The sequence below is a fragment of the Myxocyprinus asiaticus genome, chromosome 17 (assembly GCF_019703515.2).
Source record: "Myxocyprinus asiaticus isolate MX2 ecotype Aquarium Trade chromosome 17, UBuf_Myxa_2, whole genome shotgun sequence".
Taxonomy (NCBI): domain Eukaryota; kingdom Metazoa; phylum Chordata; class Actinopteri; order Cypriniformes; family Catostomidae; genus Myxocyprinus; species Myxocyprinus asiaticus.
In genome coordinates, this window is record NC_059360.1 from 1670922 (window position 1) to 1694145 (window position 23224).

Genomic DNA, 23224 nt, shown 5'->3' on the forward strand with positions numbered 1-23224 from the left:
TAGCTGCCAGGATATTCAAAATATTCACCTTTAACATATCATTAAAAAAATAACACCACAAAAATACCATTATAGTAGCTTTGTGTGAGGAACAGACCCAAATTTAAGTCTGCTGTAGCTCTCAAATGAAATATTGCTTCATGACATTGATGATGCTTGGTCACAAGACAAGCAAGAACCAGTGTCACATGGACTACTTTTATGATACTATGATAGCACTTTTGGGTTTTTAGGGTTTAAAGGGATAGTTCACCCAAAAATGAAAATTCTCTCATTTATTCGCCCTCATGCCATCCCAGATGTGTATGTCTTTCTTCTGCTAAAAGATTTTTAAAAGAATATATCAGCTCTCTAGGTCCATACAATTCAAGTAAATGGTGACCAGGCCTTTGAAGCTCCAAAAAAGAGATAACATCAGCATAAAAGTAATCCATCAGACTCCAGTAGTTTAATCATTGTCTTCTGAAGTGATCCAGTTGGTTTTGGGTGAGAACAGACCAAAATAAAAAATAAAAAATGTCACTGTTCATCGTCATTGCAGTCGCTTGGCACAATCATGATTTCGAGTTTGATTACACTTCCTAGTGCTTGACGTATGCACAGAGTGCTAGATGGCACTAAAGGAAGTGTAATCAAACTTGAAATTATGATCGTGCCTAGTGAAAAAGGAGTTATATTTTGATCTATTCTCACCCAAAACCAACTGGATCACTTCAGAAGACAATGATTAAACTACTGGAGTCTGATGGATTACTTACACCCATGCACACACACAGTCCCAAGTGGAGAACCTGACTATCAGTGATGGATGGAGAAAGACTCTCCTTCAATTTAATAATAAATCAAACCCAGACGGGATATTTAACAAAGGTAAAGTCATTTGTACATTTTTTTTATTTTTATTGTGAGATTAATCATCAGTATGTTTCCATCCAAGTTATGAATTTAATTTATGCGCAAAATTGGAAAATTGCAAAACATATTTGTAAATAAAGCAGCATTTCCATCCAATGTGTTAAAGAAAAGAAAATCGTAAATTCTGGGGAAATTGGTGTAAAACAGAAATGAAAATAGAAATTGAAGTCACTCTATTAAGCATAATAAATTACGGTTTAGAGCATGCTGACAAAACGCTCTGACAAACTTCATGTTTGCTAGCATTCAGCGGTAGATGCCTTATGGGAGCGGAAGTGTGTCAGACAGTTCTGGGATCTAATAGTAGAATCAGAAATGCTAAGAGACAAACATATGAACATAATTCATGTTTTAAATTCTACATTAATAATACTATTTTAGAAATGTGTAACCAAAGTAATGTACTTAAGAGTAATTAGATTACTGTAACTAATTGATTTGAAATCAGATTACACCCAACACTACATATAATGACAAGGTGAAAGTCTCCCAGTGTTCTTCACTGTAGTGAAGTAGTGTGATCATGTGTGAATGGTCTTTACATGAGCTTAGAATTATTTCATGACAATTGTTGTATTTCATCACTGACCTCATGCGAGCCACTCCACCCACGGTTATATTGTTTATGAAAAGACACCCAAAACCAAAAGCAGCTCTATTCATTTTTGCAGTGATGTGGGAGACACCCAATGCGATTATACGGTACGGGCTTGTTATTGTTGTTGTGCTGAGTCGGTTTTCACCCTTCCCTCTATTCCAGAGCCCAACGGCTCGTAATAACACTCCACGCTTGATCTTCCCATGTTTATGCTTATTTATGTCCCTCACTGTGGATATTCTGTGGCAATGTTAATGGGCCCTCCCAGCACACATTAAAGAGCCACAAACGCCGAGAGCGGTGAGCGAGACAGCCTGTGAGGCCTGAGGTGCGGGCAGGACTCGTGTCTGCTCCTAATTGGGGGAAAATGTGTTGCACATGTGCTCTTGGCTGCTCGCTGTTTGAAGAGAAGTATAAATGTGTACGGAGCGTGCTGTTTGTGTTTGTACGTGTCTGTATGTGTGTTCTGGAGTAATTAGTATGGGCTGCTTGCCCTGTGTTTCAGCTTGTGTTGTGTTTATAGCTGATTAAGGAAAGATGTACTGTTCTATAACTCTGTTCCAAATCGTTTGCCTTCATAGGCAGCTGCCTTCTTACCAGTGTTTCCTACATAATGCTGTTTTTGCCGCAAGGGAGCAGTGAGTTTATTCATTGAAAGATTCGTCGCACTGATTCAAAATGATAACTTGTGAATCCTGCCCACTTTTTCACCCGTCTTGGTTCCAGAGGTATTTTTCCCATTCATTTCTTCATAGTGATTTCATAAAATCCTTCATAAAAGAGTTGTAAGCCATGAACCAAACCAGTCATCTCTGAGCTGAATAGCAACATTACAAACTTTGATTTGAAGAAAAAAATAAAGTATATGAAAATCAGAAAAAAAACACAAAGGTACAAGACTGTGTAATTAACCTCTTTCATGAGGGAATAAACTAAATTCCAATGGAGCGTTGTGAATGATATAATCAAATTAAAAACAATGGGAAAATATTCATTGTTGATTATAAGTATAAAAACAATACATTTTAAGTTTATTGTAAAATATTCAGATAGACACTTATATAAGTAGTTTGAGAGTGTAGGGAGAGCGACTCGATTGCATCATTCATAGTACACCATGGGAGTGGGCGGAGCTGCAGAGCTTTTGACGTGATTCTCTGATTGGTGGATTGTTTCCCTTCAGGATCATGGGTAGTGTAGTTGTAGTTTTTAAGCAGGAATTCAGCATTTTTGGTTGCTGCCCTCAATTTTTCACACTCAAATTTAAAAGCTCACCATTCACACATACTGTGGACTAATTGCAAATAATTGGTCTCATTTTTCAGAGAACTGCCCAAATAATAATAATTTAAAAAAAGACTCCAATTGTTCATAAATAATATTGTATGTGTTTATAATCTTATGATAAACAAAGTTTTTTTGAAAAAACAAACAAACAAAAAATTCTTGTTCTGTTCCCTCTACCTCACTTTGAAGTCTCATTTTATTCCACTAGATGACAGGAAGCAATAGAAAAAAGATTTTTATATCACATTCCATCACAATATACAGATCTGAAATGTAGATGGCACTCTAATGCATTTTAGCCCTCACAGATCTGCTCGTCCACAGACTAATTTTCAGTTCTTGCACCACCCTCATTGTTTCATCAAATATCTCGGCCTCTGAGTGGACTAGAAGCTCAATCTATCTGATATCCTCCCCTTTGTGATGATATATAACATTTTATCATTAATATTCGAAAGCATTTATTTCTAATGATTTGTTTAGCATGCTTTTTTTTTTTTCTGGATGGCATATTTTGTTCTGGACATCTTCGATATAACATTGGATTATTCACACAAGCAAGCTCACAGACAAGAAAACAATGGCTCATTTTTAGAGAACTTCCAATGATAAAAGCAGATATAATGTTTTTAGCTATTTGGGGCTTACAGCAGCAGTTATCGGTGCATAAATGTGACATTTGTATTTGATGACTTACAGAAATCATATTTCACTTTGTGATTCTTTTGAAAAACTTTCGAACTGTGGTAACAAAATTAACATTCCTGAGAAAAAGAGGTTTCATTTTATATATGACGTGTCCATTTATGTGCTATGTGAACGACTTTTATTTTCATATAAATATTTCTACCACATTACCTCTAGGGGGCGTTTATTTTCAATGCGAATGTTTGAAGAGTTGTTTTGTTATTTTAAGTAACATAAATGCAGAAGTGATGGTGATCTCTGAAAAGTTCAGATTCTAAGCTTTTAAATGATACGTCATATGCCTGACTTATGTAAACAGAGACTTTAACGTTTTAAGTGTAAACATTTTTTTGCAATATAGCACCCCCCTTTGGGGAACTCCATAGAGTTTAAGGGGTTAAACCTCGAAAGCTAACGTTAAGTTTGTCTTTAAAGGTGTTATGATTTATCTTTAAAAAATCTACTCCACTGTGGAGAAAATTAATGGGATGTTTACTTACAGATCCAGACTGTTGTGCTCTAGAAAGACATGCTGTCTTGGCATTATTTCATTCATCACATTCAATTCCAAAAGCAAGCTCACAACTCAGGAAAAATATAATTTATTTTGCCGTGTCAGTGAAGGCTGAATAGTGGTGCAGAAAATTTTGCTTTTAAGCCATGTCCACATTGATAAACATTGATTTTTCTATGTCATAATGTGAGGAGCACAAGAAGCTTTACTTACAGTTGATTTCAGTAGAGTTTGCCTGTAGCATGATGCTAAGCTATTGTCACTGTACTGTATAAATACGTACCAGACATAAATATTGGGTAAAATAGTCTGTGTTAATAGATTGAGCTATTTTTATCGATACGTTTAGGCATTGAATGAATTCTAAATATATCTATCAATATATTTACATCTCTCTCCTTTCTTGGAAGCATTATGTCTTGTTGCAGTATATTCTGGGATTGACTGTCTGTGAAGGATACATGCAATACTGCCTTAAGAGTTTTACCAAAATGAGTTATCTTAGAAGGCAGCGTAATGCTGCAGCCACCTTTAGGTACAACCATTGTGTCTCGAGTATGCTCATGGTGTGGTTAGGAACCGCTGTAAATCTATTACTCTGTTCCACAAACTCTCATTGAGTTCATTTGAGAATCAGCTGACCTAATATAAGCATGGTATTAGTAGTGTCTATGAAAGTTTTCAGACATGCGGCCATTGTAGAATGTCATATTGTTTTTAGTGGAACATCAGGTCTAGTTTTATTCTAAGGCATCTGTATGTAAATTTGGTTTTATACATATGATGAAGCCGCTGTGATGAGTGTCGAAAGGTCTTCAGTGATTGGATAATAACCTCCAGAGGCTCCTACATGACATTCTACCTGTTTGCAAATAAATGCATGATTTTATATACTGTACCATATGTTACTGGATAACAATTCAGTGCTCTAAATAACAGATTTGGTGTCATTGGATCAATGCTGAACTGGAACTGCCAAATGTCATAAATGACTTAAGTGGAGGTTTATAAAAGTGAAAGATTGCTTTTAATTAATTAAGCAATTGCTCATAAACCAGTATAGAAAAGAGCTGATTTGAAAAAAATCCCATTAATTTTCTTCATAGAGAGAATATATATATATATTTCAAAGCTGTGTGTTTTTATTGTTGCAGGAAAGTAGAACGGTATATTTTAAAATGGTGAATATAATAATATTGATTCTACTATATTCAACTTACTGACATGTAAAACATGTCACAACGACAATTACAGTTTGTTTTAACAGTATGTGCCATTAAGGAGCGGGTTTATTTCAGATAAATTATGCAAAAATAATAGACAGGCTTGTGTTTCAGACAAAACTCTGAATATCTTTCAGAGATTTAATGCCTCTAACCTAGCAAACTTTGGCAAATCCAGTGATTATTTTACCATGTGTACACATTTCCAGGCAGATCGATAAAAAATCTGTCCCTGCTCTCGGACATTACTTTAAAGGCAGCCAATCAGATTAGAGCTTACTAGAGCACTTTATCCTGAGTAGTTAGTATAGGGTACCATATGTCAATTTGATTGATGAGTGGGTGTGGCCAGAAGTAGCTGACAGATGTTTATGTTTGATAACAATAGCCGGAAGTAGACCGGATGTCTGTTTGAGAGATAACAATAGACCGGATGTTTTGACAGGATGTGTGTTTGACCTCTGGTTTGACCATTGGTTTGTGGCTAACAGATGTTTTTACTGATTTTGATCGTTTTGACCATTTTGTCGAGCATGCGGTGTCTTTTTCCTGAGTGTGGGTAAGTTGGCACATTCAGAAAATATTCTGAAGGTTGATGACCATGGCTAGTGAAATGGCTGAAGATCGACTTTTTCTATCAAAAAGAGTGTGGGGTCCAAGTTTAACACATTTTCTCCACAATCCTTCTGGCAGTACCAAGTATCAATTTAATTTGACCGGTAATCATCTGTGTATGTACGATTTTGAGCGAACAAATTGTGAAGTGAAATTGTACAACATGGATGTGGGTTACGTATGGGACGAAGACCCATACTTGTTTTTCACGCAAAAAGACTGGAACGTGTTCTACAATCAAGTTTGGAATGATTTGAACGATAACGGAGATGAGGCGCTATTCATCGGAGAATGGGACGGTACGACATTTCCTTACCCTAGGTATCGTGTGGTCTGCGATCATACACAAAGAAACCAGAGGATTACGTCTATATATTCATCTGCGAAACCAAGTCGAGCCTCGCCGAACGTATTTGGTCAATCTCTGAGACAGAGCACAATGAGCGGTTCAAATGAAGTTTTTATTTCAGCGGAAAGATCTTCCTATTATGAATGAGATCTTCACAAAGATTCATTGAATGTTTAGATGGTGTGAGACGTACGATCACTACATTCGAATTAAAGATCAAATGTTTCACCCCAAGATGTGTGTGCGTAGTCACAGAGGCCAACATGTAACACCGCCCACCTACTATAATGTTGATTCGTCTGCCCACAACTGTCCAGCAAGTCATACTTGTGGCTCATTGCCCGAATTAAAACAAATGTTTAATTCAATTTAAATGTTTAATTAAATTGAATTCTGTCAAGTATAAATTAATGTTAAAATAAATGCACTTTCACTTTCACAAATTATAATGTTTAAAATCTATTAAAATCTATTAATCTAAATTGTTCATATGACTAGGCTACTAAACAACAATCTGTATCACAAAGGGTCAAGAAGCACAAAGTAATTTTGAACAAATGTTTAATTACATTTAAATATGTTTAATTCTGCCAAGTATAAATGCAAATGTAAGTAGCAAATGCACTTGCAATGATTATTTAACAAAATAAAATGTTTAAACTTTTTTTTTTTTATTATTAACTTTTTTTCTTTTTCTTTTTTTGCAAAGTTTTAAAGTTCAAAGACCTCAATATGGTTAATTAATCATTTATATTCTTTTATTTTGAATCATAACACTATTTAAACATGATTATCAACTTAACAACTGAGATACTACTTCAAAGTAATTTTTTAATATTTTATTTTCAAATTATTTATGAACTGTACTATGTTAATGATAGTTAAACATTTTAGATTCTTTCAAGAGATTCTAGTAGCGAATTGAGTCAGCGGTTTACCTCTTCAACGGCTATTTCCTCTTCTGGACATGAGGAGGTTTCCGTCATGTAGCTTCCAGATAAGAATGATCATGTGTATCCCGACCAGTACTTCTGACTGTCGTAATTAATGACACCGAAAAGAATAAGCACAAATTTGTTGGCTTCTACAAGAGTAAGACTGAAGCAAATTAGATGTAAATAATATTAATTTCGTTAAGGATAAATTAATGTTAAAACAAAATGTACTTTCATCTGGAGTCCGAGTCACGATTTTAATTTACTTGGATTTGTCACGGACTCGGGTGCATTTTTACTTGGACTTGACTTGGACTCGAGCCTTTGGGAATCCTTTTGGGATTTTTTTCAGAGCACAGCCAAGTCCATGACATTGAAAAAACAAAAAAACAAAAAAACAAAACAGAAATTAATGGACACATCTCTGTATACATGTAGCTGTATTTGCCCCTGAAGTCGTAGACATAGCCAGAGTTGTTTCACTGTGTTTAAGCAAGCAAACACACACACACACACACACACGTGCACAGGCACACTCATCAGTCAACCAGTACACTTGAATGTAACTACAGAGACTACTGTATAACATCGACTACCGAGGTGGCTGGCACAACGAAAACATTAAGATGGGTATGTATCCAATGTAATAGAAACTAAACAAGGCAGATTCATGTGACATGGGACTTGACAACTGGTGAAATTGCATGTGCCGTTTGTGCAGCCAAGACGTTGCTCGCATTGCGGTTTCATCGTGGTTAAAAACTTAATTGAGTCAAGTCACCCACATCATGTCTCTCACAGTTTACTATAAACAGCATATCGAAATAAAAAAAAACATAAAAATAATATTAATATTGCATATTAAGTCTTTTTAGGCGTAATGTATCTACACATGTAGGCTTCTGTAGTTTCTTGTGGTCCAAGCAGTGTTGTCAGCTTGAACTGGTCCATAATCGCTTGATGAATTAACTGTGTAACTTGTTAAATAGTCAAGGGAAAGTGTTATTGCTAAAGCAGACAGCAACTCTAAACAGATAAACAGCACCTATTTATTATTGATTGATAATTTTAAAAGCATTGACAAGATGCTTAAAATGCATTCTTTTACAGCATTTGTCCAACATTCACATAATTCAACCATGCACAATAAAATATTAGGATATTTTGGGCAGTGAAATGTTTTGTTTATAATTTAATTATAGACTATACATGTATTATTCAGTGACAGAGTTCGTGTATGAATCTAAACTTTATATTATGAGGTGAATTTAGTTATGACATTTTTATTTAAAAAATGGATTTATTTTATTTTAATTGTAAACCACCAGGTAACTTATGCACATCTTTTTTTAGCCTATATCTCTGACACTTTTGAAGGACAATTCTGTTAAATTTATGACTCAAAATTATTATTCTCCATGTTTTTGTAGTTAAAGAAGAGCTCAATTAAATTTTCTTTGGTTGGTATTTAAAGATTTCACACTGATTGCAGATCAACGCGGCTGCCGCTCAAGCAAATATCAAATATTTATTTTTTTATCTTCTGTGGCAGCTGCTGCGAGACACACACGGATGCATCAGGGATTTAGGTACAAGAGCAGCACGCAGAACTGCCATGCATTGCGCGGTTTCCCGCAAATTAACTAGAAAATCATGTCCGTGACCACATGGCCCTAATATTGTCAGTGGGCTTTTCCAGTGTTTTTGGATGTAGCATCTGCAGTCAAATCATGAGACTCAACAAGTGCTAATTACTACTGTGTTGACTCATTTGTACAGTATGTATTTTCCCAAAACAGTCGGCAGATAGAGAAAAAAGATTCAGAAAGAAATTTCATTATAGACTATTATTTTTTAGAAAGGGATCATTTTAAATAGAACTAAATTAAATTGAATTGACAAAGTAGAAATAAAAACTAAATTAAAATTCGAAACATAATAACCTTGGTTGTAATGACTAACTCAGCTTTCACTTTCTTTGGTGTATGTTTGAGTGGAGGGGAAAAGCAACAAATAATTGAAATGTCAACAGAACGCAATAAGAATTGTGTTGAAGGACAGTTTTGTCTTCATACACCTAGAGCATATGCTTTCATTCTGAAACCAGTCAGCAGGATACCAATCATAAAATATATACATGAAAGGCAACAGAGGTGTTTCTGTTACATTTATATTGACAAACTGTTTTTCTTAGTTTTTCAATTTGAATTCAGATTCATGAACAGATTCATTCGGACTCGGCCTGTTATGGACTCGGCCCCAATTGCACTTGGACTCGATTGTTTAAAGTCACGGACTTGACTCGGACTCGACTAAGGTGGACTCGAACCCAACACTACTTTCACCATTATTATTATTTTAAAATCAAATCAAATCAAATCACTTTTATTGTCACACAACCATATACACAAGTGCAATAGTGCGTGAAATTCTTGGGTGCAGTTCCGATCTACATAGCAGTCGTGACAGTGATGAGACATATACCAGTTTACAATAAACATCAGATTTACAACACAATTTAACATCTAATATACACATAATTACACACAACACAATATACAAATAATAACATACACTGTACAGTATACAATACACACAATATAGAATACACAGTATACAATAAAAAAATAGTGTATATATATATATATATATATAAAATATACTGTAGGTTGTATTGTACTGTATTGACATTCAGGCTGTCGACATTCAGTTGGTTCGCGCACGCTCTGATGACGCAGCCCGGAATGCCGTCTGGACCCGCAGCTTTACGGATATTCACCCGTCGGAAGGATCCGGTTACATCCGCTACAGAGATGGAGAGTGAACTAACCTCTATAGCTTCGGCCGTGAGAGCTCTCTCCACGAGGGCGGTGTTATTTCCCTCGAACCGTGCATAAAAAGTATTTAGCTCATCCGGGAGAGAGGCAGCGGTGTTCACGGCGGAGTTTTTATTCCCTTTAAAGTCCGTGATAATGTTAATTCCCTGCCACATGCTTCTAGAGTTGGTGGTGTTAAACTGTCCTTCAATCTTGTTCCTGTACTGACATTTTGCTGTTCATAACTGGCTTGTTTATGCTCCTCCACGTTCCTGGAATTAAAAGCGGAGGTCCGCACATTAAGTGCCATGCGAACATCGCTATTAATGCAAGGTTTCTGGTTCGGTTAGATCCGTGTTGTTTTGGACGGAACAACATCCTCTACGCACTTTCTGATGAAACACGTTATGCTATCAGCGTAAACCTCGATGTCGTCGTCAGAGGCAGACCGGAACATCTCCCAGTCCGTGTGATCAAAACAGTCTTGTAGCGTAGTATCTGATTGGTCTGACCAGCACTGGATCATTCTGAGAGTGGGTGCTTCCTGTTTCAGTTTCTGCCTGTAAGCGGGCAGAAGCAGAATGGAAGAGTGGTCCGATTCGCCAAATGGTGGGCAGGGGAGGGATTTGTAGCCATCCCGAAAGGGAGAGTAGCAATGGTCCAAAACCCGGTCCCCTCGTGTGTTGAAACTAATGTGCTGGTGATATTTTGGTGCGACTGATTTGAAACTGGCTTTATTAAAGTCCCTGGTCACAATGAACGTGGCCTCAGGGTGCGCGGTTTCCTGCTTGCTTATAATTCCTTACAGTTCCTTGAGTACCCGGTCTGTGTCGGCTTGTGGGGGAATGTACCAGAATGTTTATTTGTGTGTGTGTGTGTGTAGCCAGAATGGTCGACACAGAAGCATGAGAAATTCCAGATCAGGAGAGCAGAAAGACTTGATAGAATGTACGTTCCTCTGATCACACCAGGATTTGTTGATCATAAAACATACACCACCACCTCTGCTTTTACCTGAGAGGTCTTTCGCTCTGTCCGCTTGGTGCACGGAGAACCCCGCGGGTTCAATGGCTGAGTCTGGAATCTCAGCAGACATCCAAGTTTCCGTAAGGCAGATAATGCAGCAGTCTCTCGTTGGAAAATGATCCGTGCTCTCAGCTCGCAGAGCTTGTTGTCCAGAGATTGAACATTTGCCAGTAGAATACTGGGTAGCGGGGGTCGATTTGCACGACGTCTTACTCTGATGAGAACGCCGGCTCTGTTTCCCCTTTTCCTTCTGCGTTTTCGTGGCCGGGCGACCCAGACAAAGGGCTCCACTGACGTGTTTGTAAACAGCGGGTCGGCATTGAGGAATTTGAAGTCCGGTTTACAGTGTGTAATTGCAGAACCAATTTCCAAAAGTGTTTGTCTGTTGTAGGCAATAAGGCAGAGAACATCCAAGACAAAAAACATAATAATTGTAAACAAAACAAGCAAAAAACTACAATGTTGTTTCAGAGCTCACAACGCAGCAGTCATACTCAGCGCCATCTTGAGTTTATTTATTTATTTATTTAATTTTTTTATTTTTATTTTATCTCCTTTTCTCCCAATATGGAATGCCCAATTCCCACTACTTAGTAGGTCCTCGTGGTGGCGCGGTTACTCACCTCAATCCGGGTGGCGGAGGACAAGTCTCAGTTGCCTCCGCTTCTGAGACTGTCAATCCATGCATCTTATCACATGACTTGTTGTGCATGACACCGCGGAGACTCACAGCATGTGGAGGTTCATGCTACTCTCCACAATCCACACACAACTTACCACATGCCCCATTGAGAGCGAGAACCACTAATCACGACCACGAGGAGGTTACCCCATGTGACTCTACCCTCCCTAGCAACCGGGCCAATTTGGTTGCTTAGGAGATCTGGCTGAACACTCAGCACACCCTGGATTGAACTCGCGACTCCAGGGGTGGTAGTCAGTGTCAATACTCACTGAGTTACCCAGGACCCCCCTTTCACCATTATTTAACAAACTACCATGTTTTAAACTTGTGAAGTTTTTAAAGCACATACACTTCATTATAATTTATATGTTTAAGACATTTTAAATAGCACATTTATTCTCTTATTATCAATCATAAATGTGTATACTACTTAAAGATGATTTGTTTGTTTTTTGCATATAACTGAAATAATACAAAGAATTAATCATTTTAAACTATAATTTTGTATCCCTCTCTTACTACTTAACTCTATAAAATTATCAATGTAATGATTTTTAAACACTATGACTAGGTTGTTTAACACAATATTCCATATCATACCTTCTTCTACAGAAGTAAGGTTTAAACAAAATGTTTACTTCTACTAAGCTTATATGAATATGGATAAGCAAGAGTACTTACACCAGTCATTTAACTATCAGCCATATCTAAAACTATGTTTTTAAAGTTTATACGTCTCTCACTAAACCCCTCCACACACACACCCACCACGATATGGCTGACCACCCCACATGTTTAACACCATCAACACTTAAGTTTTCTGGACAGCACACATTAAAACATAAACCTTATACCGGAGAAAAGACATTTAAAACATGTAGAAAAGACCAAATGAAGTATAATCCTTGTCCTCTTCTAACAGAGTCTTGATGTCAAAGTAAGTATTATTTAGAGGGGCTCACTCAGGTGGAAGCGACCAATGAGCCAAATGTCTGAGACTGAATGCACAATAATAAAACAAAATCTTGGGTAGGCCTAGACCACCTTTGTCAATCGGCTCATGCAGCTAACGGAAATGTAATCTGGGACGTTTACCATTCCAAATGAAGGACTTCGCTATGCTACCAAATTGCTTGAAATAAGAGAGGGGGACATCTATAGGGAGAGACTGTAGCAGGTAGTTGAATTTTGGAATACAATTCATTTTAATAACATTAATTTTCCCGATCATAGATAAATGGAATGAAACCCACCTGCCCACATCGCTCAAAAACCTTTTTATTAAGGGTCAAAATTAACTAACTAAATCAGACAAATTTGCTGGGAATAAAATGCCCAAATACTTAATGCCCTGTTTGGGCCACTGGGCAGTACGTTGTCAAAGACAAATCTTTGGATTTAGACCAATTAACTCTGTGTCCTGAGAACTTAAAAAAGGAATTAATAATTCTGTGGAGGCAAGGCATAGATCTAGTAGGGCAGGAGATGAATAATAAAATATCATCCGTGTAAAGCAGAAGCTTATGCGCCATACCTCCCGCCATCACCCCTGGAAAATTATTTCCTTTCTTATGGCAGCTGCTAATGGTTCCAGGGCAAGACAGAACAATAATGGGGAAAGAGGGCAACCCTGCCGAGTGCCCCTATCCAGAGTAAAATAATCGGAAATTTATCCATTTGTTTGTACCGCCACTACCGGGTGTCTATAAAGTAACTTAATCCATCCAATAATAGTATTCCCAAACCCGTATATTTCCAAAATCTTAAAAAGATAATCCCATTCTACCATATCAAATGCCTTTTCAGCGTCAAGTGAGATGGCAGCGACCGGAGTCTGATCATTCGCCACTGACCACATGATATTGATGAAACGCCTAATATTATCAGAAGAGCTACAGCCCCGAATAAACCCCACCTGATCTATATGTATAAGAGATGTCATAACTTAATCGATTAGCCAAAATTTCGGACAATATTTTAACGTCTAGCTGGATCAGGGAAATTGGACGATAACTTTTACACTTGCTTGGGTCTTTGTCCTTTTTAAGAATCAGACTGATCCGGGCTTGTGTCATGGTTGGAGGAAGATTTCCATTCTTTAATGATTCAGTATAAACTTCTAACAAAAGTGGAGCCAGTTCTGTAGCATAAGATCTAAAAAATTCAGCAGCAAAGCCTGTAGGCAAGGCCTTAATTACCTCGCCAAGCTCCTCCAAGGTTATCTCAGAATCAAGAGAATTTTTTTTGCTCAGTCATCAGTTTAGGGAGTTCTAATGGTTCCACAAAGTTTCTAATATCTTCATCAGTAGATGAAGACGTGGAACTATAAAGATCAAGATAGAATAAATAAAGACATTATTAATATCAATGGCCAAGGTAAAAATTTCACCACCAGCAGATTTCACTGAGGGAATGTTAGAAAAAGACTCTCTCTGCTTTATTTATCTAGCCAAAAACTTCCCTGCTTTGTCCCCAGACTCAAAGTATGACTGTCTTGACCTGAATAACCAAAACTTTTTTTCAAAAAAAGTTTTGAAATTTTTTCATCTTTTTGGTCTTTGTCCTTTTTTGGTCTTTCTAATTTTCACCTACGGTTGCACACAATACATAGACTTTTATTTTTAAATTGCTATACATGTACAATTTTATTAGAATGACAGAGTTACCACTCCAGGAGGGTAGTCATACAACAACACAATGAAATATATAAAATAATTACAGATATTTCTTAATCTCACTCTTTAAAATCATCACAATTATGATTAACACAGAAAATATGATTTTAGCACAACAGTGATAACACTGAATAAGTGATTAATCACTGTTGTACTCATATTATTTCAAATGGCAGAGACATCATTTTGGGGTAGAAGCAACAAACATAAGCCTGTCGAGTATGTGTTCCCTAGTTTGTAATGAAAACATAGTGAAATAATAATAATGCCATTAATAATGTTTTAAGGTAAGCACTTCTTTTACCATTGAAAATGTATATATAATAGTTTAGAGAGAACAAGTACAGGTAGAACTCAGCCAAAGACATCTTACCTTGCTGATCCAGACATGGTGCTTACTGAGGGTTTATTGAGACAGAGAGGAGTAGCTAGGGGTCACTCTCTGTAACAGAGGACAACTATGAAATAAATAACTGGAATGCAAACTTTTGTAAAAACCTATAGTTTTAGTTCAAACAAGTTTTATATTTAGTATCATAAAACCTATTAAACTAAATTCAGTGTTGTAAATTAGTAAGAAAATGTTATTAGCAAACAACACACCAATTTATGATAAGAATGCATACTGATCTGTTGTGGTTCATGATTTAAAGGTGGTCTGCATTTTCTCCCTTTGTCCATCTCATTCATTCAGTGGATGAGACTAATCGTATTTTTGACTAAAAATATCTCTGACTGCATCAGTCAGACAACGGTATTATGTAAAATAGAGTAAATATGAATATATTTGCTATATGAAACAGGTTTTACTCTCGGTGTATGTTTTTGTTTAGTTTTTCATTAAATCTCATATGTTAATTTCACAAATAGGCTTCTAACTCAAATTATAACACTTAAAACTACAAATGCTCTGTTAAGTTGCCGGTATCACACACAGACACAGACGGGGCCACGCTCTGACACAGATATTTTGGTCTACAGATCTGATGATTACATTTTTACAGAACTGTAATAACTCCATGTGCAGTTTTAGGCTCAGGGATATGTATGGGGGATTGTTCTGTGATGAAAATAGGAATATATTACACTTTATAATTAAATTTTACATCTGTGAGGACTCATTTTGTAAAGTATATTTTAAAATATTACTGAAGGTAATCTAAAGGTCGCACTAACGTTTGTCTCAACTAAAGATAAGCTCAATGTACTTTTAACACTATTCAATACTTTAAAACAATCACAAAAAGCTCTTTTTTGTGACTTTCTGTAGTTCAATGTGCATTGTGTACAATTGACAGTTTTAAATCATTGATTCGTCACGTGTTTTCAGAAGATAGCAGTCCAATAGTATAAAATAGTTGGTTATGAGATAAGTAGTTGCAGGTTCATGGCATGTCTCTTAATAAAAGATTTTGTTTTGCATCCTTGAGCATAGGTGTATGTTAGTCTTTGTTTTCAGGTTTATATATCCAAATAGTTGTTATTTACTGCATCTGGATTGACCAGGTCAACACTTCCTTTCCATTATCTCACCGTAACAGACTTTTGACCACACAGACACACACACAGACAGTGAGTCCTTGTGTGCTGAAAAACACCAGCCAGAGACAACCTGTGGGTATTTGGTAATATCAATGAAGTAAAACCAGTATTATTTCTATACTATTTTATATATACTACTTGTATTAAAATATATAAATATTTTAGTGTATTTTAACATCTCTACAAGATGATGAAAACAGGGCTTTACTAAAAACATAAGGTCGTGTAACTCACCCCTAACACAAACCATGATTAACTAGACCGATTCTCCCAAGGTCGGGTCTTCATCCATGCGTTTATAGTAAATATGTCTATGGCTTTATTGTTTTATCATTGTTGAAACATTTCTTGCTTTTATCATCACATAAGTTGATTTCACTCAGTTTAATACTCAGTTGTAAATTGTAAATTCCCAATTGCTTATTTAATATGTTTTTAAAAAAAATTCAGTCACTTTACAAATCAGTAAGGTTTGAAACACATAGACCTATATATGTTTTCAAAGCAATAAGCTAATACTAAAGACCTAAATTGTCATTCCAGATAGACATGGTTACTTTTCATATCGGTTGATAAATGGTAGCATGTTAACACAAAACTTGAAATAAATTAATTTGTTATAGTACCAGCTGATATTTCATTTGTAAAACAACAAACTTTGAACAAAATCTAAATCAGCCACCTTCAGTTTTTACAGGCTCATAGAAGTGAAATGTAAATATCTGAACCCCAATAGTATTTAAAATGTGTGATATTTAAAAAAAAACATTATATTACTAAATTTACCATATATGTAACTAGAATAAACCAACAATACGTACATGAAAACTTTCGATCTATAATCTGTTCATACAGTGTTGTGAAGTAAGATGTGTAATACAAACAACAGCTCTCATTAACTATGATCCATGGCTCTGTCATAAGACCGGTGATTTTATTATTGTCTATTTAAATGACAATGTCTTATCTTTAGTTGCATACATTGCAAAAAAAAATATTTTTTGTATTTAATGAATGTAACATCTTAATAATGTGGCATTTGAACCAGGATCATTGAAATACATTAACAATGAAACATGATGACTATTATGACTTGTCTCTTAGTATGGTGCTGTCACAAATGAAATGTAACAGTAATAGTATTTAGTAATATTATTTACAACTAATTTGCTTCAATCTTACTCTTGTAGAAGCCAACAAATTTGTGCTTATTCTTTTCGGTGTCATTAATTACGACAGTCAGAAGTACTGGTCGGGATACACATGATCATTCTTATCTGGAAGCTACATGACGGAAACCTCCTCATGTCCAGAAGAGGAAATAGCCGTTGAAGAGGTAAACCGCTGACTCAATTCGCTACTAGAATCTCTTGAAAGAATCTAAAATGTTTAACTATCATTAACATAGTACAGTTCATAAATAATTTGAAAATAAAATATTAAAAAATTACTTTGAAGTAGTATCTCAGTTGTTAAGTTGATAATCATGTTTAAATAGTGTTATGATTCAAAATAAAAGAATATAAATGATTAATTAACCATATTGAGGTCTTTGAACTTTAAAACTTTGCAAAAAAAGAAAAAGAAAAAAAGTTAATAATAAAAAAAAAAAAAGTTTAAACATTTTATTTTGTTAAATAATCATTGCAAGTGCATTTGCTACTTACATTTGCATTTATACTTGGCAGAATTAAACATATTTAAATGTAATTAAACATTTGTTCAAAATTACTTTGTGCTTCTTGACCCTTTGTGATACAGATTGTTGTTTAGTAGCCTAGTCATATGAACAATTTAGATTAATAGATTTTAATAGATTTTAAACATTATAATTTGTGAAAGTGAAAGTGCATTTATTTTAACATTAATTTATACTTGACAGAATTCAATTTAATTAAACATTTAAATTGAATTAAACATTTGTTTTAATTCGGGCAATGAGCCACAAGTATGACTTGCTGGACAGTTGTGGGCAGACGAATCAACATTATAGTAGGTGGGCGGTGTTACATGTTGGCCTCTGTGACTACGCACACACATCTTGGGGTGAAACATTTGATCTTTAATTCGAATGTAGTGATCGTACGTCTCACACCATCTAAACATTCAATGAATCTTTGTGAAGATCTCATTCATAATAGGAAGATCTTTCCGCTGAAATAAAAACTTCATTTGAACCGCTCATTGTGCTCTGTCTCAGAGATTGACCAAATACGTTCGGCGAGGCTCGACTTGGTTTCGCAGATGAATATATAGACGTAATCCTCTGGTTTCTTTGTGTATGATCGCAGACCACACGATACCTAGGGTAAGGAAATGTCGTACCGTCCCATTCTCCGATGAATAGCGCCTCATCTCCGTTATCGTTCAAATCATTCCAAACTTGATTGTAGAACACGTTCCAGTCTTTTTGCGTGAAAAACAAGTATGGGTCTTCGTCCCATACGTAACCCACATCCATGTTGTACAATTTCACTTCACAATTTGTTCGCTCAAAATCGTACATACACAGATGATTACCGGTCAAATTAAATTGATACTTGGTACTGCCAGAAGGATTGTGGAGAAAATGTGTTAAACTTGGACCCCACACTCTTTTTGATAGAAAAAGTCGATCTTCAGCCATTTCACTAGCCATGGTCATCAACCTTCAGAATATTTTCTGAATGTGCCAACTTACCCACACTCAGGAAAAAGACACCGCATGCTCGACAAAATGGTCAAAACGATCAAAATCAGTAAAAACATCTGTTAGCCACAAACCAATGGTCAAACCAGAGGTCAAACACACATCCTGTCAAAACATCCGGTCTATTGTTATCTCTCAAACAGACATCCGGTCTACTTCCGGCTATTGTTATCAAACATAAACATCTGTCAGCTACTTCTGGCCACACCCACTCATCAATCAAATTGACATATGGTACCCTATACTAACTACTATCCTGACTGTTCAAATGGGTCACATGGAGATAATCATATAGACAAATACGTGTGAAATAATGTTTTTGAAGATTGTATTTTCCCCCAAAATGCACCAGCCATTGATCTGTTGGCAGCCATATGAGTGATACCATGAAATTGAATGTAAAGTAAGCACAACACAGGCTTATAGTTAATAAAAGGGATCAAGCATTGCCACACTCTTTAAGCTCTCTTTACCAGCTCTGTTCATGCAAGAGCGTGAGTGCAAACACACTCTCTTGTGTGAACGCTTGAGGGCAGTAGGTGGAGGTGGGATGGGGACAGTAAACTTCCCCTCTGTTCGATAAAGACCTCCTATATACAAGACTGCTTTTTCGCTCATACTCTGTTACAAAACATAGTGAGCTGCCTATGCTGCATATTAAGACATCATAAGCAGAGTTGAGAGAAATGTTAATTATAAAATGTATTTATTCAATTCTGAAAATTTAGTTATTCTGATTTCAAATGGATTTTTTAACCCAGTATATATGTGTGCTGTGTATATATCTGCTTATTAGAGTAACACATCACTAGCTTAGCAACATGCTAACATTAACAGTGACTATGAGTCTCATAGGAGTTTCCATTTCGTTCAAGGAGAATGTTGTCTATGCAGGCTGTAGACAGTGAGCCAATAATTAAGACAGATGCACTTTTTAGTGATTCGTTAAACAGATGCTATATTCAGAGTCCTATAGTGCCGTTCTTCTTCATAGTATTAACAGTCAGATTCATATAATCACACAATTCATAAATATATATATAAATATATAAACAGGGTTGTGAGGGTTACTTTTGAAATGTATTCCACTACAGATTACAGAATACATGCTGTAAAATGTAATTTGTAATGTATTTCATTAGATTACTCAAGGTCAGTAATGTATTCTAAATACTTTGGATTACTTCTTCAGCACTGGTAGATTTTTTCACTTGTTTTGACTATATAAACTCTGCCAGTACAGTAAGACAAAATACACATGTTAGAAATTAATTCTCTGAAAAACCTAAATATCTTATGCTGTGTTGTTTCTAAAACAAGATAAATCTAATTAATCTTGTTTTAAGGATTTTAAGATATTTTTACAGGAAAACAATACAACAATTATCATCAAGAATATGTTTTTTGCCCTGAGGTTACCTGTGGGTTTTTCTTTGTATCCCGAACAATTCTTCTGGCAGTTGTGGCTGAAATCTTTCTTGGTCTACCTGACCTTGGCTTGGTATCAAGAGATCCCCGAATTTTCCACTTCTTAATAAGTGATTGAACAGTACTGACTGGCATTTTCAAGGCTTTGGATATCTTTTTATATCCTTTTCCATCTTTATAAAGTTCCATTACCTTGTTACGCAGGTCTTTTGACGGTTCTTTTCTGCTCCTCATGACTCAGTATCTAGCCTGCTCAGTGCATCCATGTGAGAGCTAACAAACTCATTGACTATTTATACACAGACACTAATTGCAATTTTAAAAGCCACAGGTGTGGGAAATTAACCTTTAATTGCCATTTAAACCTGTGTGTGTCACCTTGTGTGTCTGTAACAAGGCCAAACATTCAAGGGTGTGTAAACTTTTGATCAGGGCCATTTGGGTGATTTCTGTTATCATTATGATTTAAAAAGGAGCCAAACAACTATGTGATAATAAATGGCTTCATATGATCACTATCCTTAAATACTATCCTTTTTTGCATGATCAGTCATATTTTCAAATCAATGGCAAAATTTCACAATTTCTGCCAGGGTATGCAAACTTTTGAGCACAACTGTAACTATATTCTGATTACCAATGATTTAAATTGTAACTGTAGTGGAATATAGTTACTAATATTTTGTATTTTAAATACGTAATCCCGTTACATGTATTCCAATACTCCCCAAACCTGTATATAAAATATATTTGCACGTAAAATGGACCTTCCTGAAATCTTTCCGCCAGATTCACAAACACTTTGCACTCCCCAGATTTGTTAGTAAAACATGCATACCAGACTCGCTAGTAAATGCTTTTAACATCAATGCTGAACAATAATTAAATCATTTTTATGAATAAAGTGCATTTACATGGTAAAATTTTTATTTAGCAACGACAACAGAGTGTTAAAGAAAGTCAGGACATATGACACTCTTTTGTGAATCAAACAGTTCAAGAAGTCAATAAAAATGGTTTGACATGAGTGTAAAACAAATTAGAGAAGGATGTCCACATTCATTAACCTTCTCTGGGTCAGTTTGCAGAGTATCGCCAGCATCATTGGTGAAAGTTCTCAGGTAAATCATGATGGTAACAGTGATACACTTGCAATAGAATGCCTGAAGAAGATCTTTGACCGAAACTCTGTAAGATATTACAGATTTGCAAGCTATATGACAATGTGTGGTCTTTTTCTATACTAAATGTTATATTTCTCATGGGTTCAGGAGTGACTCAAATATTCTGTATACACACAGAATGGCAATTTACAGGATTCACTCTCTGATCTCACTTCCAAATCTTTGCAGTGTTTACGTGGCCAATGTATCTTCTTACATTCCTGCTTTAATTTTTTATTTAAATTCACAGATGTTCTGAGTAGCTGATTCCATTCAGGGGAGGTGTGTGTCCTTCCATTCACCCATCTTACTGTGTGTGTGTGTGTGTGTGTGTGTGTTGCAGAACTGTATGGTTTTGATGTCCTCATTGATTCAAACCTCAAACCGTGGCTGTTAGAAGTGAACCTCTCTCCATCACTGGCATGGTGAGTGACAATATACACACTAATCCCTTAATAACATTTACATTGTGTTTATGGTGATGTGTTTTGATATCTTATTCCACTCAGGTATTTAGGTGTCTTAATGTCATTATTTAGACCCGATGAGTAAACTTACATTATTTAAGCATTAGTTCAAATAAATTTTGATACCACAGAAAGAACGAATATGCTTTTAAACTCACTTCATATTTACTTTATTGACTTTCTTAATTGTTTGCTTGTGTGTTGAATTGAGTCCGTGTTTTATTTTGGTACCGATTTGGCACCAAAGTACTGCCAACTACACTTGACATCCCAGATATGTAATATTGACTAATACAGTTTAATTAAATGGGTCATGTCATACTCTGTTTAAACATTGTACTATTTTTGAGGTCCATTTAAAATGCTAGTCAAGAAACCGGAGGATTACGTCTATATAGTCGTCTGTCTTTTTTGCACTAAGAAAACTTGGAAATATCAGGGAATTTTAAAATAGGGATTTCCAGACCTGGAAGTGTTATGGAAATTAATTAAATCTGAAACAGTCATCGAAATTAGTGTATATATGTCATTGGCTAGAATTTGCTCTTTGTGAGTGCAATTTAAAAATAGGCATCCAATAATCCGAACGACATTCATACATGACCATTTTCCTTCGTCTCTCTGACCTTCTGAATAAATGTCCCGTTTTGGTGCTGCTTTCCCCTTAAGACTTCACTGTTAACACCTAATGTAATGGTTGGCTAACATCTTTGCATATGAAATAAGTTTTAATGTCCCAACTCTAGATGGCAAAAAAATTGGCAACCTATCATATACAGCCATTTAGTTTGTCAAAATGGCCAAATATTTTCTAATTCATCGACCTAACCAATATATCGACCTGTTGCTACTGTTAACACAACATACCTTATTCACAGAGATAAAAAAGAATGTCAATCAGCTATTAGGCAAGCAGACAGAAAAGTGTGCCCTCTTCTACTGTATTTGTAAAAAAAAAAAAAAAAGAAAGAAAAACACAAGTATTTATTGTGCTAATTGTGATTCTGTGTTTGCCTTTTGTGGAGTTCAGTTAAATTTACCATGCACTCTTCAGACTGTTTTATGCCTTTTATCAGTTTCTACACTAAAGCTGTAGTTTACTTCAAATGAACCAGTAAGTGCTTAAGGCTACATCTACATTAATCCGGATACATTTGAAAATTACGTTTTCATTTTCGAAACGCTCTCCGTCCACACTGCCATTTCCAAGCGTTTTCCAAAAGTTGCTCTTCCATAAAGAAAAGTATGAAAATGCTTAAATCCACTTACGGCGCATGTGAAAAATGGCCGTTGCATGTACTGTCTGAAATTTTCAAATGTATCCATTTGGGAGAGTGTTTTCAAAAATCTCAGTGTTCGCTGATAAAAACACCGTCTCTGTGTGGACAGAAGGGCAAAATATAGAGAAAAAGATGCATTTTCAAACGAAAACATATTCGTGTAGACAGCCTAAGTCTACCTCAAAAGCTAAATGTACCTTAACCTAGTGAAAAACACTGAGCTGTGACGTACATAAGCTGAGATTTGATCAAATGTTGAAGCTGTTGATGTTTGTGCCAGAATTGAATTGGATGAATGATATGACTACTGTTTGTTTAAAGGTGCCAAGT

At 35.8% G+C, this 23224-nt stretch overlaps 1 protein-coding gene across 3 annotated transcripts in view; it reads left to right on the plus strand.

Moving 5' to 3' along the window:
* Window positions 1-23224, plus strand: part of ttll5 (tubulin tyrosine ligase-like family, member 5) — a 206760-nt gene that overhangs the window by 35850 nt on the left and 147686 nt on the right. For all 3 annotated transcript variants that reach the window (XM_051723166.1, XM_051723165.1, XM_051723168.1), the window contains one exon: window positions 21491-21572. In XM_051723166.1, coding sequence (XP_051579126.1) covers window positions 21491-21572 — 82 coding nt within the window. The remainder of the gene's footprint in view (window positions 1-21490; window positions 21573-23224) is intronic.